The sequence below is a fragment of the Cottoperca gobio genome, chromosome 10, assembly GCF_900634415.1.
Source record: "Cottoperca gobio chromosome 10, fCotGob3.1, whole genome shotgun sequence".
Lineage (NCBI taxonomy): Eukaryota > Metazoa > Chordata > Actinopteri > Perciformes > Bovichtidae > Cottoperca > Cottoperca gobio.
In genome coordinates this window covers 1,346,320-1,369,000 of record NC_041364.1, presented here as the reverse complement: position 1 = coordinate 1,369,000, position 22,681 = coordinate 1,346,320, and the positions used below count along the sequence as shown (strand labels likewise).

The 22,681-nt window shown below is 40.6% G+C and overlaps 1 protein-coding gene across 2 annotated transcripts in view; it reads right to left on the bottom strand.

Annotated features, from left to right (window-relative positions):
* Positions 1–22,681, bottom strand: part of glra1 (glycine receptor, alpha 1) — a 106,186-nt gene that overhangs the window by 70,018 nt on the left and 13,487 nt on the right. For both annotated transcript variants that reach the window (XM_029441532.1, XM_029441533.1), the window contains exon 2: positions 8,310–8,434. In XM_029441532.1, coding sequence (XP_029297392.1) covers positions 8,310–8,434 — 125 coding nt within the window. The remainder of the gene's footprint in view (positions 1–8,309; positions 8,435–22,681) is intronic.

Genomic DNA, 22,681 nt, shown 5'->3' with positions numbered 1-22,681 from the left:
CGCCATTGTGAGGGATGGTGACGACGCCGCGTAGAAGTCTGGAAGCAATATTGTAATCTGTCATTGTCAGCCCGAGAAAAAGGGAAATGGCTCCTAAAATAGACGGAAAGTATTCGTCGTGACCATGAACTGTTGTAGACAGGTGACTTAAACTCTATAATCTGCCTGAATCCATGAAAGGCAATTTTTCCTCCGTCTTCTGCGCACGGCAATCTTTCTGTGTCAGGGCTTAGCCCGGGCTTAGCCCCACGGCCAGGAAGCCTGTCGAACATCTGAGCACCTGATACTGGCATTAAAACCACGGCAGCTTTGGTTTTTGGACTTTGCTTTGCTGCTCTCATAACGGGAGCTAATTACAAGCAGTGTGAAGAATCAATTGTCCTGGCTTTGCAGGGGAGGTGTAAGAACAAAAAGAAAACGTGCCATTGTGTCATAACAACAAAAGGTATTTCTCTGTTAAATGAGTGCAGGGATTTTCCCTCTCTTCAGTGTGCTCCCTGGTTGCCTGCATCAGCGGACGATTAGACACATCTGCCATGTAGAGCAGCAGTTTACTGCCTTCCTGATTGTGTCACCGCGGGAAACAATTGCGCCAACTTCTCCATCAGGCCTTTCAGATTGATAGGGTGGGCTTTAACATGTTATTCCTCAAGCTGCTAATTAGGTGCGATGGGGTTCCACAGGAGGACAGAATGGCCTTTTATAAAGCAGTATTCCCCTCCCTATAAACCTATTAGCCATGGACCAGTGGAGAGAGGAAGACAGAGGGATGTAGCCGTCAACTCTTCTTACACGTCCCTGATTCGCTTTACATTGCCTCGAGCTAAAGAGAGTCCACGTTTTCACTATCTTTAGATCAAAAAGAAACAATAATGATGTGAGGTATTAATAGCAAACCGTATAAGTGAAGAGATGTGTAGTTCATTCATTTTGACAACACGGCTCATTTGGCAGGGCTCTAATTATGGGCTTGATCGTTTCTTTTTTAGCTCTTGATAATATACTGATTTCAACTGCTACTTCTGGCTGCACACGCAGTGCAAACATCCTGGCTTCTTTTCATCCGCCCGCTCCTCTCCCCCACCCTCCTATCAGTCTCTCTTTCAGTCCGTCTTGAGTGCCCTCGTACGTTTGGCTGCCTTTTACCATTACCCTCTTCAATATTCCTCTCTTCACTGCCCTTGCCGTTCCACCTCCTCCCACTAGACATTGAAGCTTGATCAATATTTTCATCATAACTCAGGAGAGAGTCACCTCTGCAACGACATTAAAATTCCTTGCTCTGTGCAATATAGTCCCCATCCAAATTGTCTGGCTTGGAAAGGACGGGGCCATTACCCAGAATACTAAAAGAGCGACGAGACCTTCCTCTGGGCAAGGATGTCTCTTCACCCCAGCAGATTTCTGTCTTTGCATCCTTGTAGTGAGTAGCTCTCAGAAGAATACAAATAAGAGTACTAGGAGGGAGTAGACGTTACAGTTTGTGTCTCAGTGCTGCTCATTCATGTGTACTGCAAGTGTTATACATAAGAGCAATACTGAAGCCCACTGGGAACTGTGTTAGCATCAATATTCTGCCGCTAAGCTAGTCCAAACATATTCTGTGTTTGCAGCGTGAGATCCTCGATCTGCAGTTTTTTCAAATCTCCTGCCGCCAAGTCTGCTACCTCCCCTCCCTTCCTTCCTTCACCTCTCCCTCTTTCTCTCTCTTTCCCCTTCCATGACCCATCCATTTCCCCCCCCCCGCAGCCATTCCTCCATCCCACGCTCATTACCTTATGCCCATTAATCCCATTAAGTAGCCATTAAACAAGTGCTGATAACACCAAATGAACGTCAAGCTCCGACAACTAATAACTACAGTCCCACCTCGGCACGCTCAACCCTGGCAAGGAGAAAAGGAGATGCATAAAGGAACAGGGAGGGTGTAGTACAACACAAGTGTAGTATAGAGTAGTGTAGCATTGTGTAGTAACAAGTACTCCAGCTGTAGAGGAGGAAAGAGAGGAAGGAGGAAGCCAAACATGTAAATATACTGCCGTACGTCGTATATTTACTCCTGTCCACTCGTTTAGACGAGAAAGGAGGCGTCATTCAGCCCAGAAGCAAAGTGACACAATGGTGGATTCTCAACAGAGGGTTTCTTTTTTTTTACACTGATCATCACTGGGATTTAAGAGCAAGTAGAAGGAGGGAGCTTTGCCAAACCAACCGTGAGAGCAGCATGAAATAACAGGATTGTATCCTGAGAGGCAAACCCGAGCTAATGCAGTACAGTGGCTGTTCAAGAGAGCTGGAAATGAAAACCTGCTGAAGTAGACCAACCCTGATCTACGCAGGGGCTCTTCAGGAACTGCTTCCTGTCTTGCAGGGGGAAATGGGATTTGGGGGGGGGGGGCAATAGATAGCCGGCTCACTAGCAGCCCATTCTGGTTGAACTTAAAACCAGAAGCTCGCTCGCGGTCACCGTCCTTGTTGCCGCTCGGCTTGAGTGATGAGGAAGGACAAGGTTATGGCGGAGAGGGAGAGAGGAGTCGCAGCTGTTGTCTGTGCCATTCATCAAGTGTGCACACACACACACACACACACACACACTCAAGAGGAATAACACTCTTACTCGTGCAAACAGTATCTGTATTTATCTGTACAGCACCATGTGGCCAGTCATTAGCAGTAGATTAGAAAGGCGTGGTGTTGCTGTTTCCACTTCCTGCTCTGTGAGCTCGACTTCTGTCTGCACAGCTGCTCAACCAGGTCGAAGGAGTCCTCGAATACTGAGGAGGCCCGAGAACTGGAGGGGGGGTGAAGGTCAAAGGAGAGGGGAGAAAATGCATGGGGCGATCACTGTACTAATGAATGTGCTAAATGAATTACTGAATTGACAAGAAGAGGAAGGAGGTGAAGAAGAGAGGTTGTCTACGGGAAAAAAGAGCAGGGAAGGAATCGAGGTAAGAAATCATAATAAGTCGATGAATGAAGGATGGGAGAAAGGAGTCAAGGAAGGAAAAGGAGAATAAAAGGATGAGAAAGCAGGAAGAGAGAACGATGAGTGGATGAACTCATGGATTATAAATGGCTTGTCCTGAATGTGTCAGGAGTGTTTGCTCTTCTTTCCCTCCGAAAGAGGAACCTTCTAAATCAATCGGAAGCTTTTCTGCCCTCACAGTGGACCCCCGGTCATGATCAGTGTAATTTCCTTTCATGCTGGCACATTTGTAGCTTGCGGCAAATCTCATCTCTTCCCTCCCCGGTTTCCCTCCATGCCTCGGTCCCCTGTTGCTGCTCGGCAGAATTAGTGGGGCTGGTGCTGATTTGATGAGGTATGTAGACGGTAGAGAAAAACTAGATGCACTATCATGCTGGTACCATTTAGCAGCTATAACGTGCCGCATTCAGGCCACGTTCCATTACCCTGTAACCGTCTACCGGTCGAAGCATTGTGACAGTCCAAAGGAAGTTATAGAATTAAGTGTTTCGTGTTCCAGCGGACATATTCCATTTACTTATTATTATAATCTATTGCGATGGAAGGCAACGGTGGAGGTTCAGAGGGCAGTTGGACATCACATGGTTTGCTCTGAATACAACAGTGTAGTGTAGTCGACGGACATTGTTCCTGTGGATTTACTACCTGGTGTTTGAATTTAGCGCTAACTGGCAGTCTTCAGCTTTTCTAGACTTCTTTTCACTTTGTATTTGTAGTTCATGAGATCCATTACATTTCATAAAGCTAGCCTACACCACAACTTTGCTAGAACATTCATACATACAGTCATAGTTGGGTCATAGTCAGCAGGCGCAAGTGCATGGGGTGATCTTGTTACTTTGCTAGCTCATTAGTGTCTGGATGTTAGCCCTTGATTTGCAAAAACTCTCGCAACATGGTTAAGTTTAGACTTTGACCTCGAATGGTTGAGGTTAGAAAAGGTTGTCCGGCAGCAAGTCCGGCGGGATCCGTCGCAAAGTTTCACAAATCCAGTGTTACCATCTAAACTCGAGCGTTACTTTGTGAGCTAGTTAGCTGATTGCTAGGTAGTGAGCTAATTGGCGCCACCATTATTTGTGATGTGTCGATCTTTTCTGAATGAACAGGAGCGACTGATCCTTCTGGGAAACCATGTGACATCAACCTGTCTTTATGAACCTCCCCAAGTATTACTTTCAAGATGGAGTTCTAGAATCTCACAGCTCAGAAACATTTTGGGGCTTTTTAGTCTCTTTGTGTTCCTATAAATATATAAATGAAATGTTTTATTATTTCAGAACTGTCTTAACAATATCCCAACATTTATTATGATCAATGTTATTGACAAATCCATTATTCATTTAATTCATATTCCTTCAATGTACGCTATAGTATTTAGTCCCCCCCCCAGAGTTTATTAAGGAGCGAAGCTGTCAAGCTGTTTATTCTGTGAATGTGATTAATGCAGTGGCGTAGTTATCTGTTGGGGACACACACACAAATAAAGTGCATGAATGAGCGAGTCGGAGCGCTCACGCTCTGCCACTCTGTCGACCTGACAGCCATGACAGAGTCTTGAAATCACGTCGGCCTGTCTGCTAACAATGGCCCCCGACACAATTAGTTTAGCCCATTACATAAAAGATGTGCTCATCCTCCGGAGGACGTCTTCATCACAGATTGCTTTGCTGCACATTAACCCAAAAAGAAAGGAAAGAAAATATCATACCTTAAATTATTTTTAGGCTACTTTTCTGTGTTGGGGTTGAAATGTCCACAGCTCACTGACGTCAGCTTGTTATTATGGTCTGCATGTCTAACACGCTGCCAGAGAGCACTTTCATCTGCATTTAACTTTTTTTATTACATCACATTAGAAGAATGGAAAAAACATAAAAGCCATAAATTCAAATAACTGTCCTGTCGGCCTGTTTAAATCCTGATTTGTAAAGGTCAATGCAGCGCTAGTGGCAGTAAATCACACTGGATTGTTGCCAAACTAGAGCGGAGGTGAAATCAAATTAAAAAAATAGAAACGGTCTCCAAAATTGACTCGTGATGATTTCTCACAAAACACCAGATCAAATTCTTGGCAGGTCGGAAAGGACGAGCACTTTCAGCCGTTCTGCAGCCGGCAGGTTGAATAATACACACTCGGTCACAGTAAAACCTCCTCCACCCCTCCCAAGTCTATCTTGCATGAGCTTCGATATCCCACTTACAAACCATATAATGGGTTATGCCATTATGGGCTCAGCAAAAAAAAAAAGGAAAGAAAAAGCTCCATGGCAGCATTCATAAACATAAGCTGCGGTTCACTGCTGCACATTCTAGCAGTCTGGCTCCCTGTGTGTCGGCTGTACAAAACATTAGGACACCTATTAATTGCACCTGTTAAATCTGCCGGACGGATGAAGAGGAGATGCGGGCAGCCAATCAGCAGCCAGATACAGTCCAACATCCCTCAAGGCTTCATCGCTTCTATCCCTCCGTTTGCTTTTTGGTTTTGCCAAACGCCACTGCTCGGATTTTAACTGTACTAATTAAACCAGCGATTATATCCAGAACAATTTAAAATCATTAACAGTAGAATAAACTTTACTTTCCACATGTCGTCAACTAAGGGTTAACAAGGTCTATCTGACACATTTGACAGATTTGAGGTCTGTGTCTCAAAGGGCTTTAAAGTGAACAGGGTCTATCTGCATCACTCATTTATGCAGTTTGTAGATATTTGCTGAGTCAGTGAGATCTACAAAGGTCTATCTCCACATGTTCAAGCATCATGTTAGTATCACAAAGGTCTATCTGCTGATGACCAATAGCAGGGCGGGAAATTAATCACGTGATCATTTGAAGCAAAGAAATATCTTATTCAAAAGGTTTTGCTGCCGACTTTTTTATATGTAATCTAGTAGATAGTAGTTCAAGTTAAGATCATCAGTAGTTCAAGTTAAGATCATTAGTAGTTCAAGTTAAGATCATTAGTAGTTCAAGTTAAGATCATTAGTAGTTCAAGTTAAGATCATTAGTAGTTCAAGTTAAGATCATTAGTAGTTCAAGTTAAGATCATCAGTAGTTCAAGTTAAGATCATTAGTAGTTCAAGTTAAGATCATTAAAATTCAAGTTAAGATCATCAGTAGTTCAAGTTAAGATCATTAGTAGTTCAAGTTAAGATCATCAGTAGTTCAAGTTAAGATCATTAGTAGTTCAAGTTAAGTTAAGATCATTAGTAGTTCAAGTTAAGATCATTAGTAGTTCAAGTTAAGATCATTAGTAGTTCAAGTTAAGATCATCAGTAGTTCAAGTTAAGATCATTAGTAGTTCAAGTTAAGATCATTAGTAGTTCAAGTTAAGACCATTAGTAGTTCATGTTAAGATCATTAGTAGTTTAAGTTAAGATCATTAGTAGTTCAAGTTAAGATCATCAGTAGTTCAAGTTAAGATCATCAGTAGTTCAAGTTAAGATCATTAGTAGTTCAAGTTAAGATCATTAGTAGTTCAAGTTAAGATCATTAGTAGTTCAAGTTAAGATCATTAGTAGTTCAAGTTAAGATCATCAGTAGTTCAAGTTAAGATCATTAGTAGTTCAAGTTAAGACCATTGGTAGTTCAAGTTAAGATCATTAGTAGTTCAAGTTAAGATCATTGGTAGTTCAAGTTAAGATCATCAGTAGTTCAAGTTAAGATCATTGGTAGTTCAAGTTAAGATCATCAGTAGTTCAAGTTAAGATCATTAGTAGTTCAAGTTAAGACCATTGGTAGTTCAAGTTAAGATCATTAGTAGTTCAAGTTAAGATCATTGGTAGTTCAAGTTAAGATCATCAGTAGTTCAAGTTAAGATCATTGGTAGTTCAAGTTAAGATCATCAGTAGTTCAAGTTAAGATCATCAGTAGTTCAAGTTAAGATCATTGGTAGTTCAAGTTAAGATCATCAGTAGTTCAAGTTAAGATCATTAGTAGTTCAAGTTAAGATCTTTAGTAGTTCAAGTTAAGATCATTAGTAGTTTAATAAAAAGTCTTAAAAACTCAGATTTATTAGCAAATATAATTTTCACTTTTAAGTTTCCTGCCACGTGGAACTTGTGTAAACATCTTTAGATGTGTCAACATGGGTTGGAGTTGGTTTTATAGTGTCCACGTTATGAACTGTTGAACTTTCAAATGCGTTTTTCTCAAAACGTGTCAAAGTGCAGATAGACCTTGTTCACCCTCAGTTGACGATGTGTCAAGGAAGACACCTTTAAGTTATGTATACAAATTAAATGTAGGTATATGATAAAATATATGATTTATAGAAAGGGTGATATTTGACAAACAGATCATATGTTCTGGATTAAAGTAGAGATTTGTGGAGAAGGTGGAATATTGCAAAAGGGTCCTAATATTTTGTACACTCCGAACACACAAATTACTGAAAACTAAAGATATGTCAGTATTTAACATGCAACAAGGCTCAAATGCAACATTTTACACTTTTAATTAGAAGTTGAACTCAGGCCAATTCCAGTTTTCTTTCTGTGATTATGCACTAAACATTTCTGTCTGTTGCAATTACTCCAAACATTTTGGGTAAGATGATTTTTTATCTTCTTGTATTATTCATACTTGATGAATATGGAGTGTTGCCCCAGTTCTCTAATGTCGTACAAACTTATTATATCCAGTGTTCCTAATGTGAGAAAGTTGAATATAGAAACCTCTGACATGAGTCTTTATGGGGAGAACTAATATTAAATCATCACCAGAATCATAATCATCATTATCATGAAGTCATGTTTTAGCAGCAGACTTGTGGGAGAGAGGCACATTACCTTGACCATCAAAACAAGCACTCGGGATGTGAATACCAAGGAATGTGCCAACTAGCACATTGATAACTACAGATCCTAATATCAGAGTATCTTAATGGGGACGTTGATCAACAGACTTATGGGGGCTATAAGTGCAGGCACATGGTTTTGTAAGTAAAACAAAAAAGAAGAGGCAATGGGGCTTCGGGATCTGACACCTGAAGTAGCCTAATTCTATATTTAACAAGTTGAGCAATGGGCACAATTACCTTTGTTGAACACTGCAAAGGGCAAATGAAAGAGATCGACAAATTGAGTACAACCAAAAACATTAAGAGGATTAAACACAAAGCAACAGAATGTTAGAAACATCGATTTATAAAGCTGTCTTCTTAATGAGACACATACAAACCTTCCTTGTGATCGCCTTGACTAAACCGTTAAAAAGGTCATTAGAGCAGGTAATAAAATGAAGAAACAACACATGACCAAACCTTTTCAGGATATTGTTTGGCTGCATTATCCGACTGAGTCTCGGTTTCAGCTCCTACCTTTAAAATTCGGTCGAATTCTGGCGTCGTAACCCGAAACTTTGCCCATGAGTTTGTCCAGGAACTCGGAGGGCGGCATCGGGGAGGCAGCTTTCCTCGCCGCAGCTTCTTTCGATGCTGCCAGGCTAGAAGACAGAAAAAGGTACATTTAGTTAGACACGGATGCAATGTTTTCACATCCAAAGCAATTGATATTCTACAACAGCCTGGTAGTGATACAAGTACCCGAGAGAGATGAGGGTTAAAGCTCACAGTGGCCTGACAATAGACTGATCATACAAACTGTCCTCTCTGGACAAAACTACTGGCTCGATTAGCATTAAAGATGCCACAATATGTGCAACCAGCACATCACTGGTGGCCTGACGTGCTTTACTGGGCGTAACTAAAAAGCCCAACACATAAAGTTATAACAAATGTTTTAACAGTCTTTCAACAGCACCAGTTTCATCAAACTACCTTTCTCTCCATATCTGATGAACCAGCCTGCTCTCACCAAATGATGTCTGAATAAAATGTCATTTCACTTCACTTGTTATCGCTGCACATTTCTGCTTTTGAGATGTCATTTCACTGGGCGGCAGTAGACACACAGAGCAAGTGCTCCAAAGGTCAGGTGACACAGTGTAAAGAGCGAGAAAGTAAACACATGACTTTCACCCAGGAGACGGCTTGACATGAGACGCGAGACGCCAAATGTCAATTTATCTCATTCCTTCCTATGAGATCACGTTGTATAGACTGATACACTTAACACTGCTCCCTTACAGTCCAATGTCCCAATATCACATGGAAACCATTGTACTATTTCACGGGGAGCCATTTAATAACATAGTGATGAAGAACAAATATATATAAATATAATAAAATATAAATATATATATTTTATATATATACATATATATGTTTATATATAAATATATATATATATATATATATAAATAAATGTGTAAATATACATATATATATATACATTTATATATAAATATATGTAAATATAAACATATATATGTATAAATATAAATATATAAATATAAAATATATATATATATCCATTCACACATTTAATTCCAACAAAATAAGCTTTTCAAATACATTTTATATTATGAAGCACTTTGCATACACTAGTGTTTTATGTCATCTACATACTAAAGACGAATCGTATGTTATTATATAATAGTAAATGATGCTTGAAAGGTGTGAACTGCTAATCAGAGGATTTATTCCATTAATCTTAACTAAGATGCAAGAACTGAAAGATATTTTGTGTAAGTATCGATCTTTAAAAGCCATTCATTCATTGTTTATATCTCTTTACTCTTTAACAGCATGCACTGGGCAAACGGTGTCCAAACCAGGGTGTCAAATAAGATTAATTCATCATAATTCTATTCTATTTAGTTTAATTTAATGTAATTAATGAACTGTTTACAGTCCATGCTGACATGAGTGACATGCATTAGTAGGTATTAAACACACATCTTTCTTACAGTGGTTATTTAAACTAATGCTCTAATCACTTAACCAGCTCCGTGTCCTGCTGAGGGCCACATTGATTTTACCATAAGGCCGAGGTATTTGCAGTTGACTTCTTTACCTTGTTAAGCCCATCATGCTTATTAAATGCTCTTTGCAATATGTCAAACCCCCACAGACATACACAAACACACACACACACACACACGATGCACACGGATGATGGATCGAGCCGAAGTATCCAAACCGCCTGCGTACTTGAATTATTAAAGAAACATTTTGAAAAAATAGACCACTTACATGAAAGATAAAAGCTCACTAATTGCCTCCCTGGTTACCACCATAACTGGCATGGCAACCAATATCTACAAAATATATTTAACTTGTTGCATAAAGTAAATGTCAATGTCATCTGAATATAGTTTATTCCCTTTAGGACACAGAGTACATATTTGTTTGTACTGTACTCATCCGATATATAGTTAGACTGCTTTTCTCCTGTTGACCAACTAACTTCAACAATTTCTTGGTCGAAGATTCCAACAAAGCTTTTTAAAGAAGTGTTACCCTTAATGAACAGTTATTAAACATTATCAACCTGTCTGTTATCTGGCTACGTACCACAATCCTTAAAAGTAGCTGTAATAAAACCACTTCTTAAAAAGCCTAGTCTTGATCCAGAGGTTTTAGCCAACTATAGGCCGATATCTAACCTTCCCTTTCTCGCTAAGATCCTCGAGAAAGCAGTAGACAAGCAGTTTTGCACATCATAGCAGAGAAAGTGAAGTTACCAATGACCTTCTGTTGGCATCAGACAAAGGACTTGTCTCTGTTCTTATCTTGTTAGACCTCAGTGCTACATTCTACTACAGAGACTGGAACATTGTGTTGGCATTAAAGGAGCGACACTAAGCTGGTTCAAGTCCTATTTATCTGAGCGATCTCAATTTGTACGTGTTAACGATGAATCCTCCATGACAGCCAAAGTCAGTCTTGGAGTTCCACAGGGTTCTGTACTTGGACCGATTCTATTCACCTTATATATGCTTCCTTTGGGCAATATTACAAGGAACCACTCTATAAACTTTCATTGTTATGCAGATGATACCCAATTATATCTATTGATTAAGCCAGATGAAACCAATTAACTAAACTTCATGCCTTAAGGACATAAAAACTTGGCAGACCTGCAACTATTTGACGTCCAACACGGACAAAACTGAAGTTATTATACTTGTGGTTGCGCAGCGCCACTTCAGCCAAAGTTCTGAAGTTGGGAAACATTTCTCCTAGGGAAGTGATCAGAAGTTTTGATTTGTTTTATACCGGGTATCAGGTATCAGGTATCAATACATACACACGGTATCATATCAAACTATCAGAAGATATATCATAGTGAGTAAATACCCAGTTATCATATATATCCCGGAGGAAACGACTCATGACACAATGATAGCAACATGTAGGCCACTCATTCAAATAATTTGATATAATCTGTGCATTCTAATGCAAAAATACTGCCAATATAATTTAGTTAGTTGGCTCTACATTTCTGTTATTGGTTAGTCAGACTGGCTACGGTGGCTAGGCTAACAACATCCATGTTAGACGAGAGGAACTGCGCTATGTTGTGCAACTGTGTCAATTAGAACATAAGAAATATACATTTAGGGGAAATACGCATCAGGGGACGTTAGTAGTGTGACAGTCTGGCCACTTTCAAGTGACACCTGCTGTTAGGAAACAATAGATTGTTCAGTCATTCGTAAAAAAAAAAAATCTGTCAATGGCGATTAGTGTGACCTCTGGTCCCAAACGCCTCTGAGACACATTCTCTAATGACAAAGTTACTCTGGATGGCATTAACTTGGCATCCAGCACCACCCTAACCACCACTCGGCGTTATCTTTGATCAGTTTACGTCCTTTAACTCCCAAAAAAAACTCATTTCAAAGGACTGCTTTCTGTCATCTGTGCAACATTGCAAACATAAATCACATCTTGTTTCAAAACGATGCAGAAAAACTAGTGCGAGCATTTGTTACTTCAAGCACCCAGAGACAAATGTGTAAATTGTGATATTGGGCTCTATAACAACATTTCATTGATTAATTGAGAATTATGGATGTTTAGTATGTTTTTTTATTTTAGGAAATATCAAAACAAATAAAAAGTTTTGCGATTCAACCACAACGCTAACATTCAGTTTATTTCTGTAAGTGATCTTGAGTTGTTTTTCTTTGTTATGACTCACTTTGATAAAGGTAAAAGTGTGTGTATAAAGTGTGTTCATCACTTATTTATGTTGCTTTTAGTTCTTGTGTTGCAGACTGTATGAACATTTTAAACAAGCAAGTCTTGAGATTGGAAATAAAATACTTTGCATCTTGAGTTAGATTGAAAGTGAACTGACAGTGACTTCATTCTGAGCGAGGACTGAAGTGACCCGTGGCCTTACAGTGGAACTGCATTAGCAGTTGTAGTGCAGTTTGTATGTGATTGCATCATTTCTCTCTGTGCCTAGAGAAAGAGTGTGGACAGCAGTGTGATCTGGGCTATAAATAAGCTGCTGTACTGACCCATTTCATTTGACTACAGCCTTACAATGAGCTTTTTAACCAACTAGACAGGAAGCACTTCTGAGCCTTTTATTACACCTTTAGTCTCACGATTAATTAAAGTGATCAGTGAAGGAATTATCAATCAATTCTATTAAAATCAGATGAGTTGGGTAAAGTTCATTTTACAAAATGATTAGATGCTTCCTGTTATTAGCTACATTAGAAAAGTAGTTGCAAAGTTTGACTTTTAAATAGTTTTCCACGTTCTACACGTCAGAAACAAGATGCAAAAATGTGTCTATTGTTGTGTGAACTGAAGATCATATTAAAAATCCTTCTTCAGACTCTGCTTGACCCACTTGGTTAATTGAATTTCCCAAATATATCATAAATGCCAGGCTAATTTGTGTTGCATCATTTATACAGTTCTATGTGATGGTGGAGCCACAACATTCTTCAGCATAAATAATTGACTTGATTTAAATATCATAGCTCGAGCACTGGAGCATGTAGCAAGAACATTCAATAGCAACCTACAGTTGGAGAAAGAAAACGGACGAGAAATGTAGGAAAATTAAAGAAGTCCAAAGAAATCAATTAATTTGACAGTAAATTATCGTTATTAAAGCGATGTGATGATCAAAATCCTCTTGACATTTGAGCCTAAACTTGACATGACATATTAAAAAGTCTAATTACATTTTTCTTTCCTGACATAAATGTTTTATTTTGGTTCTGCCTGAGCTAAACTTTCCCAGAGAGAGAGACAAAGTTATGGACTGTGCTTATGAAGAATAATTTATCTTGGCGCTGGAACATTTTCACTTTGCAGCACTCAGTCGTCCAGTGAAGTCGTCCTCTCAGCTCAGTATCAATGATTGAAAACAGGCGAGATGAATCCTGAGAAAGTTAAATTCAGGCGACAGAGTGGGACCAGATGGACTGGATCTGACTTCTTGTTTGCTTTTAGACTTTTTGAAGTTTAGAAATCTGACCTTTCTTGACCCCGAGTTCCAGATTAAAAGCTTTTCCATTAATGTCTGTAAGAGCAAAACATTTTGGAATAGTAAAAGTGAGCGAGATAATTATTCAGCCATTAGTTGTAACTCCTGATGAGTGCGTGGGAGGAGAGCGTCGCCACATTAATCTCTCATAAATTAAAATGACAGATGATACAGTCGATCGCTCTTAAATCCTCACCTTCTAAATGTAAAACCGCTAACCGTGACTTTCAATATGGTAAATCGTGACACGCGGCAAGATAAATAGCGCCATTAGCAATTCATAAACACGTAATGCAGTCAGCGCTGTCGCTTTATCAGGAAACTGCTGATCAGAATCCCGGTCTGCCGGGTGAGAACGCGAATTATGGAACGGCCGTGATCAGAAAACGAAATAATGCGAAGCAGAACCTTGTTAGTTCTTGTCTCGTGAGGTATTCATGTCCACACGACACGGCATGAACAAGCACGCACGGGCACGTACACACAGACGTATAGAAACCTACAGAAGTACACACCCTCCTCCTTCTGCAGCAAACCTTCCACACATGACAACACACACATGCATACTTGTTTAAGCACACACACACACACACACACACACACACACACACACACACCGACCTTCCAAGAAACTTGCCCTCATCAGTGAAAAACAGCGGAAAACAAATCATGCAGGGCACCAAGGAAACAGTGGGAGGGAAAGGAGGGTGCTGTGTGTGTGAGGGTGTGTGTGTGTGTGTGTGTGTGTGTGTGTGTGTGTGTGTGAGAGAGGGGGAAGAAGAGGGGGAGGAGAAGGAGAGCAATAAATGAATTTTGGCTGCTGTCTCCGTCCACACTGTTACCAGCCGCCTGGGTCACCCTGCCTGTCAGGTCACTGGCCAAGCTGCCTGCAGAGTCACATGACCTCCTCAACACACACACACACACACACACACACACACACACACACACACACACACACAGTCTCTGTGTGTCTGGGGTGTTAAACAGCGACGACGCTGATGATGTTACAAACGACCATAAATCATCACACTGATAATGACGTTATAATGATCATAACTGAGGATATTGATGATGGTGCTGAAAGTAAGTTGACATTACATAAATTACATAATAACTCTGTCTATGTCTCATAATGATACGCTAAACACTGTGAGAACATCTGAAACATGTGATGCAGCAGAGTGCAAAGCATGAAACACATGCTTTATTATTTTAAATGCATGATATGTACGTGTGTAATTATCGATTATCACTGTACATCTCAAAGGAGCTTTTCAGCCTCTTTTAGCTCAATGCTTTGGTTTTACTTTTGGTCAGTCGACCTTCAGATCTTTAACATGACGCCATGAACAGAATGATTCTTATAAAGGCTTCAATGCTGGTGACTTTTATACTATAAGTAGAATTCTCTGTCCACAGTATTTATATATATTTACATGTGTGCATGAATGTATTCATATATTTAAATCTTTTTTATGTTGAATTAAACTTTAAGTACTTTTTGAAGGGAGACAGAAACTAAATGAACCCTCGAAGACGCTGTCGTTGTGTCTCGGTTGTGAAGACGAGCGGACACGATGCCGATTAAAAGTGGAGTAATTGATGATATTATAATTCAGCTTTAAGTGAACGAACGATGTCTCTCAGTCCACAGCTGACGGAGGAGGCCGTGCTCTCTCTGACTGTCGGCGCTGATGTTGATGATGTTGCAACGATCATAAATCACAACACACATAATTATATTATATTCACAGTGACGGATGATGTTGACGATCAGGCTGCAATACTTAAGTGATCTGATCATAGCTCAGATGATCATAAATCAGATGATAATGCCATGAGTACATGCTGTGATGCTGTTGTACACCTTTAGTTTGTTTGTTATGCTAAATGACTCTTTCCTTCTTCTTGATCTGTTTATCTTTGGCTCTGCTTTGGTTTCAACTCTCAACTGTATTTGTCCCTCATGGAACTCATGCAGAGATCTCATCTTCAGGTACTTCTTCCTGTTTGTGGTCATAATGTCATAAAGAAAAGCATTTGTTTATTAACAACATTAAATGAGTTATTTCTGATCTTTGAAGGTTTTGAGATGTTGAAGCTGCAGCAGTTTGTAAAGTATCCGACACTGAAGGAGTTTGCATCAGATGTGTTGAAGTGAATGCATCCAGACGAGGCACGACGTCAGTCACAGAGGGGACAAACACAGTTTCAGGGACTAAATGACAAATGCTCTTGTCGTGTTTGAGGGCTTTGACTCATTCTGCTGCCTCATGATTCAGTCCACTGGGAAATGGAAAAATCTGGAACAAATAAACAAAGTGGATGGAGGCACGCTGTCGGCCAATCAGGGCCGAGATACATCAAGAGTTTGTAACATTTGTGGCCTTTGAAACGTTCACCTCCCGTGTGGGAAGTGGATAATTATTTAAATGCCAGTGCACACACCAACATTGGTCACACCTCAGAGTGTTATCAGAGTGGAGCCAGAGGTGTCTGAGATGTCACATTAGAGCAGAACCCCGAGATGAAAGCGCTCCACGAAAAGGTCCCAAAAAAGGATTCAGGACATTTTGACGTTTAAAATTGACATTTTTTCCTAATTGCAAAGATGCTCGGAACATTGTCAACATCAGCGTCGTCCCTTCGAGATTCCCCAGGAGACAGAAGTTCAGGGGAGATGAAGTGTTTTTAAAGGGCAGTTACACTGATCTTTACTTCCTGCCCATCGTCACTGCCTCGCTCTCTTCCTCGCTCTGAACTACTGAGCACAACTGCATCCTGCATGTCCTCACATTTGACATCATTTGATTTGATTCAGGAAGTGATCCAGAAATGAAATGCGATGCGAACAACGACAATAAATAAGAAATACATCAGTTCCATGTTTAGAGACTCGTGTGTGGCATCAGCAGACGTCCCTCCAGCTGTCCTTCATGTGGCGACAGAAGGTCAAATGTCTGAAGGCCAACGATGCACTTAAGGCAGTCGCTCTAAAATAAAAAGCTAATATTGATTCTCACACGCACACACACACACACACACACACACACACACACACACACACACACACACACACACACACACACACACACACACATATGTTGAACTCCTCTAGCTCTGGATAAAATCTTACCATCTGTTCTTTAAATATAGATCAAGTATATTGGGTTGGATTAACTTTAAACAAACATAATCAGGTGGTTCTGTTTCACAACGCTAAATGGATCAACCAGTCCACCTGTTGTCTCGTAGGTCGGAGGACTGGAGACGAGCTGTGCACCAGCTGACAACATCCAGGAGCCTCTGGAGTGTGACTCATTGTGACAAGAAGCATGACAAGGACACTTTAAACAGCACACCTATAAAGCAGCTCTGAGATTTCCTTTTGTATTAAAATCATGGAGAGCATGATTGTGTTAGCCGTGAAAGACGACTGTGACCACTGAGATCCAATCACATTACCATAAGTAATTGCTTAGTTGTGATGATTGTCTGTTTAAATGTTTCACACAAACGGCTCTCTCGAGGTCCTCGAGGTCACACAAGTGACCGACGAGAGCGAGTGAAGTGAATTACGACGGTTGTCGAGAGGTTTTCAGAGCCCAACAACGGCAGGTGTCCCCGGAGAATCAGCACGGACAACCTGGAGGAACGTACCGTCGCTAAAACAATCAATGATCTCCCAAACCTGCAGTGCTGACACGCTCACAGATGACACCGATCAATGAGAAGACGTCAGGATCTCGAAGCCCATCACACTTCATCCGATTCTTTTCTCCGACAGCAAATTAGGTGGATCAGAGATTATCACGGCACCAATAATTCCCGTCACGACGTGACGAAACTGAGTTTAATCTTCTTTATACCGACGACAAGTGGGAGAGTGATAGGATCGAGCGTGCAGAAAGAAAAGACACATTACTGTTGTGTGGGCACAGTGCTCACCGCCGACATCATACAATGAAGCATAAGACCCGTGTGAATTTCAAATTAGCGTTGAACAAACACACTGCTGGGCTGATGACGGTGCAATCAGATTAGTCACAGACTGGGATTACACCAGTGTGTCCTCCACAAAGATCATTTCTGCAGGACGCGGCTCATGGGACAACACTTCGGGCTGAACTGCACTGAGACTGTGAATTTAGAAAGGGGGGGGGGGGCTGCTACTGTACAGCTTCACAACCTCTAAGTGTTGGAGGACCCCAGGGCTCGCTGCTGAACCCCTTCTTCACCCCCTGACGTGCCCTCTGTGCTTTGTGTGTGCACCCTCTCAGCAGAACCAGGGACTCCTTCTATGATTAGTTTATAACGGCATCTGTGTCTATTTTGTGGTCATTTCAATTTTGAAATATCAACAACTTCATTTAGGAATATGCATCAACCCATTTTTGTCAAACTACAACAATTAAAACAAAAACTGGAGGTTGGTAGTTTGAATTCCATGCTTGTTGAATTTAATAAATGTTTCCTGTTTTGTAGACCTCCTGCTGACAAGCCCGGGCGTCTGCATGAACAACAGAGAGCACTTATAATTCTCATCATCTACAATCCCTGAATAAACAAAGGTTACATTAAATCAATGGAGGATCCACAGAGAGGAGAAGGAGCATCCAGACCCTGGACGTCCACACTCAACCAGCACACACACTGTGTTATAAACCTTCTTGATCCCTGTGTTAGATCTAATTCAAGCAACATACCTCTCCGCCATATCATTTTACAATCCTGTTATATAAACACCAATGCAAAAAATCAATACATCCAAAGAGGTCAATGCTTCTCTCTCAAAACCCAATCTGATTATAGAACCTGTTGGAAGCAGCTCGCAGCCTCACAGGTGATGGACAACTTCCTGCTTCTGCTTCTTGGCACAGGTCCCGAAAATCTCTAGAAATAATCTGTCTAATAATCAGACAGGTGACTTTAGGTTATAAACCCTGAGCAGGTTGTAATCCCACAGTAATCTAAACGAACCAAACACACTTCAGTCTCCTGCTTCTCCACAGAATACACATTCATTGGGTCACAGAGCCAAACCTCTGCCAGGTGTCTGGGCTCAGCTCGCGTGTAAAGGTGTTGAGTTGTCACTAAAGAGAGATCGAACTTCTTTAAAAACAACGAGTCGTGTTGGTAATGCTGCATTCAGGTGGTGTCGAAATAATTGGAAATATTACTTCCTGACCGGTAAAATTCACAGCAATATGGCGGGAAAGTAGGATAAACGTGGTTTATTAATTCATTGCTTGCATATTAATTTCTGCTTCACCTGTCACTTGTGATATGGTACTAGGTTATAACTGTTAGTAGCTGTCCACGTACATGTGGAGTGACGTTGAAGTTATTTTTAGGATTAACTCTGATAACAAGTCAGAAATATAAAATATTAAGCCTGAAGAAATATTTTTGCATTTTTAAGCGAATGTACTGGTGCAACAAGTCTGGGACAAAATGACTAATATAAAGCTTAAAATACTGGAAACACATCTTACTTACTACACATAGTCCATGTTGTTTCCACATTACGACTTAAAGGTGTAATGATACGAAGGACTTCCCAAGTTGGGAAATAAGATCTGAAACAACGAAATACAACGAAGCCACTCCTGTTATGTGTTGCACCTGTGTTTGACAAACTGAAATCTCTGCCATGAGTTCTATCGAAGAAGCACATATATAGAAAGAGATGTTTTAGAACACAATACTGGAAATAACAACAAGGCTAAATAAGACTTACGTTTGCAAGAGATGATTTATGTTCTATGATGTTTCTATGCCACGGGGAGATAATTAATTCTTGAAGTTGGGGGGGTCAACATCAAAGCAGTAAAGATATCGTAACTTTTAGTCCTTTAGAAACAATGTTAATTATAGTCATTTGAATATTATTGTATTGTACCTCATTATATAAAGCTATAATGATTCAAGGGAGAATTCCTCTAAAGCTGCAACATTTTTCATTTTGTTTTATGTTGTTAGTCTCAAAAATGCCTTTCAACTGGGGTATTATACACAGTTCAATAAACACACACTTTCATAGAGTGGAATGGGGCCGCTGTGGATTGAAGTGTTTCACATTTGACCAACGTAACACAAGCGCCGACACAGTCGAAAGACGTCCACGGCCTTTCCATCTGCCGTCGTTGATAATCTCCCCTCTGAGCGTCCTGCTCTCTGGGTTTCCGTGATCAAAGTTCTGATTTGCTTTAATTATTTCAGATCAATGCTGGCCGTGGCTACTTTGGAGACGCGTGGCCAATGCTGAGGTAGCAAATACGAAGAGAAAAAAACAGCTGAGTCGTCCTGTGCCAGTGTCTAATATGCACACAGCGAGGAGAGGGGAAAGCGTGAGCGAGGTGTGGGCTAATGCAAAGCTCCAATCATTAGGCCTAAGTGTTCCTCATTATGTTCCTAAAGCCTCTGAAGACCTGGATCCCTAATTGATCTCATCCTGGCATTTAGTAACACTCAGGAAAGCAAAGGGCTGCTCGCTTCCCTGGCACTAACAGATAGGCTGCCTGGCTCGTCCAGCAAACACTCGCTCATCACTACAAATGAAGGCTTGATGCTCGGATGGCTGAGCTGCGTCACACACTCCACTGCTCCAATATCACCAGAAACCAAAGCACAAAGTCACATTTTCACTAAAAGGGCAAAAAGTCAAACTCCCTTGGTCAGATTTATTTCAAAGGGAAGATTGGTCCATTCAGGAGCAATTTCACTGAACTGTTTGCAGATTATCAGGTAAACTCTCACTCAGGCTTCATGTTTGTGGTGCTGTATGGGTCTGTGTTGGCCTGTAGTTCTGCCACCACTTTCAACATGCAGCAAACTCGGTTCAAAATCTGCGTTCTCACCCAGAACGCACAATGAATCACAAAATGCAATTTAAATGCAATCATGTGTGCACACTTGCTGTGTACATTTACCTCTGCATTCACACATTCATTTAGAATTATACAACATTTGAACACAACACTGAAGTTATCAAGTTCTTAGATTTTGACACAGGGACTCACTTCAAGACGTTTTGGCAAATATGTGAATTGACTTTTCTTCCATGAGTGAGATGAGAAGATTACATATCAGGTATCAGGAAGTGATTAGCAGCTGGTCAAATAAATACACCTACCAACAAGTTGTATCTCGTCTGTGTAGTCTGGATATAAAACAGAGATATTGACGTATATATGTAACAGTTTATCCATCTGGTCAATACTAATAAGCATCTCTCTGGCTGTAGTTCAGGTGCAGGCAGCCAGACGCTGCAGTGAGCTCAGGTGTTAGTTGAAGTCTCTGTATGAAACCTGGTGGAAAGTCCACTGTGATGACAAGACTTCAGGAAGTCACTGCACCCGCTTGCCCGCCAAGAAATAGTTATAGCACGTAAGATATCTGCACGCTGCACATTTAAAGTCACTTGCACAGAACACAGGCTGCTGATGGTGCAGTGTTACTTCTCCTTGTTGAAACCTTTTCATCGTTCATCTCGGAGCCAGATGATAAACTTAGTGTGACTACATGGAAACTTATGAAGGATGCATGCATTAAGATTCTTCACGGCGTCACACAAGGCTGGACAGGCTGAATAAAAACCTTGTATATAATGTTATCAATCAGCTTATGTTGAGCGAAGCAGCACCACTGCGAGGGTTTCGGGTTTGGATCCCATTGGGAGCTGCTGTGTTAAAAATGCATGTAGTCATGGTGCTGAGAGGCACGCTGGATTCTTTGGAGTCCACCAGCTTTAATAGGTTTCATGTGATATTAAAGCTTCTGAAATTAAAAAAGCTTTAAGGCAAGTTGGAAATGAAATTTGAAGTCTTTATTTAAATTCCCAAAAAGCAGAAATGTGCACAGTTTGAAAGCCAGAGGGCTGCAGCGTGCACAGAGATGATTCCTCAGCATGTTTTATATTTAGTCTTTTAAATATGCAAACATTTAAAAACATCTGCAAACATCAAGTAAATACATCATTCGTCAGGATTAATTTCTTTGTCGTGATTCTGAATCGTGTTGAATTGTTCATTTGATTTGACATTATGTTTTAGTGCTTTTGTGATTATATTAAGTTTCTTGATCATTTTTTAATTGGGAATCTTTTAGCACCTTACAGATTAATGTCTCAATGTTTTTCTTTCATTTCTGAACTGGTAAAAACTGCTGCTGCTGTGATTCTCGTTCTACTACTTCATCCTGAACTGTAACTCATTATAAAGATGCTATTATATTCTTTCACATGTTGTCAACCTGGACCCTATGTTCCCTTGTGTTTGTGTCCTGGTGACTTATGGAGACAACACATCTTTTAATTGGTGGAGTATCGAGTGAGAGCGCTGCAGCTGCTAAACGGGCTGCAGAGTAGTCGCTTGGCAGCGTCGACGTAAGTCGCCTGAAAGTGTCTGTTGTTACCACCGACAGGCTCAGATTGTTGTTGTTAGTATCTTACGACATCATGAAAAGGACCACGCAGCTTGTTTAGCGGCTGCAGCGTTCTCGCTCAATACTGGAGCAATTTCCAAAAGTGTCCCATTTAGTCATTTAGACACAAAAATATGTGAAGACAGGGTCCAGGTTGAAAAATACCAAAGTTACCCTTTAAAGTGTCGTCTGTGCTGAAACACCTCTTATGTTCATATACGTTTTTGAAGAAGTTTCAAACGTGCAACTATGGAAACTACAAGGAAAAGCACATTTGAACAACGCTGACATCATGACGGACGGCGTGACGCTGAACACACAGACGTCATTACGTCTTCTGTAAGAAAAGTCTTTAACTGAAATCAGAAACAACCTGCTCTCTCTTTCTGAACAGCAGAGCAGAGGTTACACATCCATCTTCTGTTGCTGTCCAAATGCACTTTAATTACAGAAATGTACCGCAGCGCCAAACATTTCCAGGAATCCACCTTCTGTGTAACCGAGTTACAGTGCTGAGGGGGCATTGATAATATACTCTGTTATTTATGGTGCAAATCTGTCTCTGTCTGCTAATCAATAATGTATTATCATACATCAAGTTTTGGAAATGAACCTGCCCAGAAGTTAATTATTGTAGAGATGGTAGCGAACTCCACCACAGCAGTCGATGGTTTTTCATTAGAGGACTTGGGAGATTGATCACAGAGAAAGAAATATATATGTTATGATTTGTTATGATGGGAGATAAATATGGGCTGGGTACCTGCAGAACAAATGAAACAGCCTGGAGGGCAACTTCATAAATAACACAGTCGCTTTAATTTGGCTGAAGCTGGAGAGTATGCTAACTGACACTGGATGATTTCTGAGAGGAGCAGCTGGCAGAGAGCTGCAGAGACCTGAT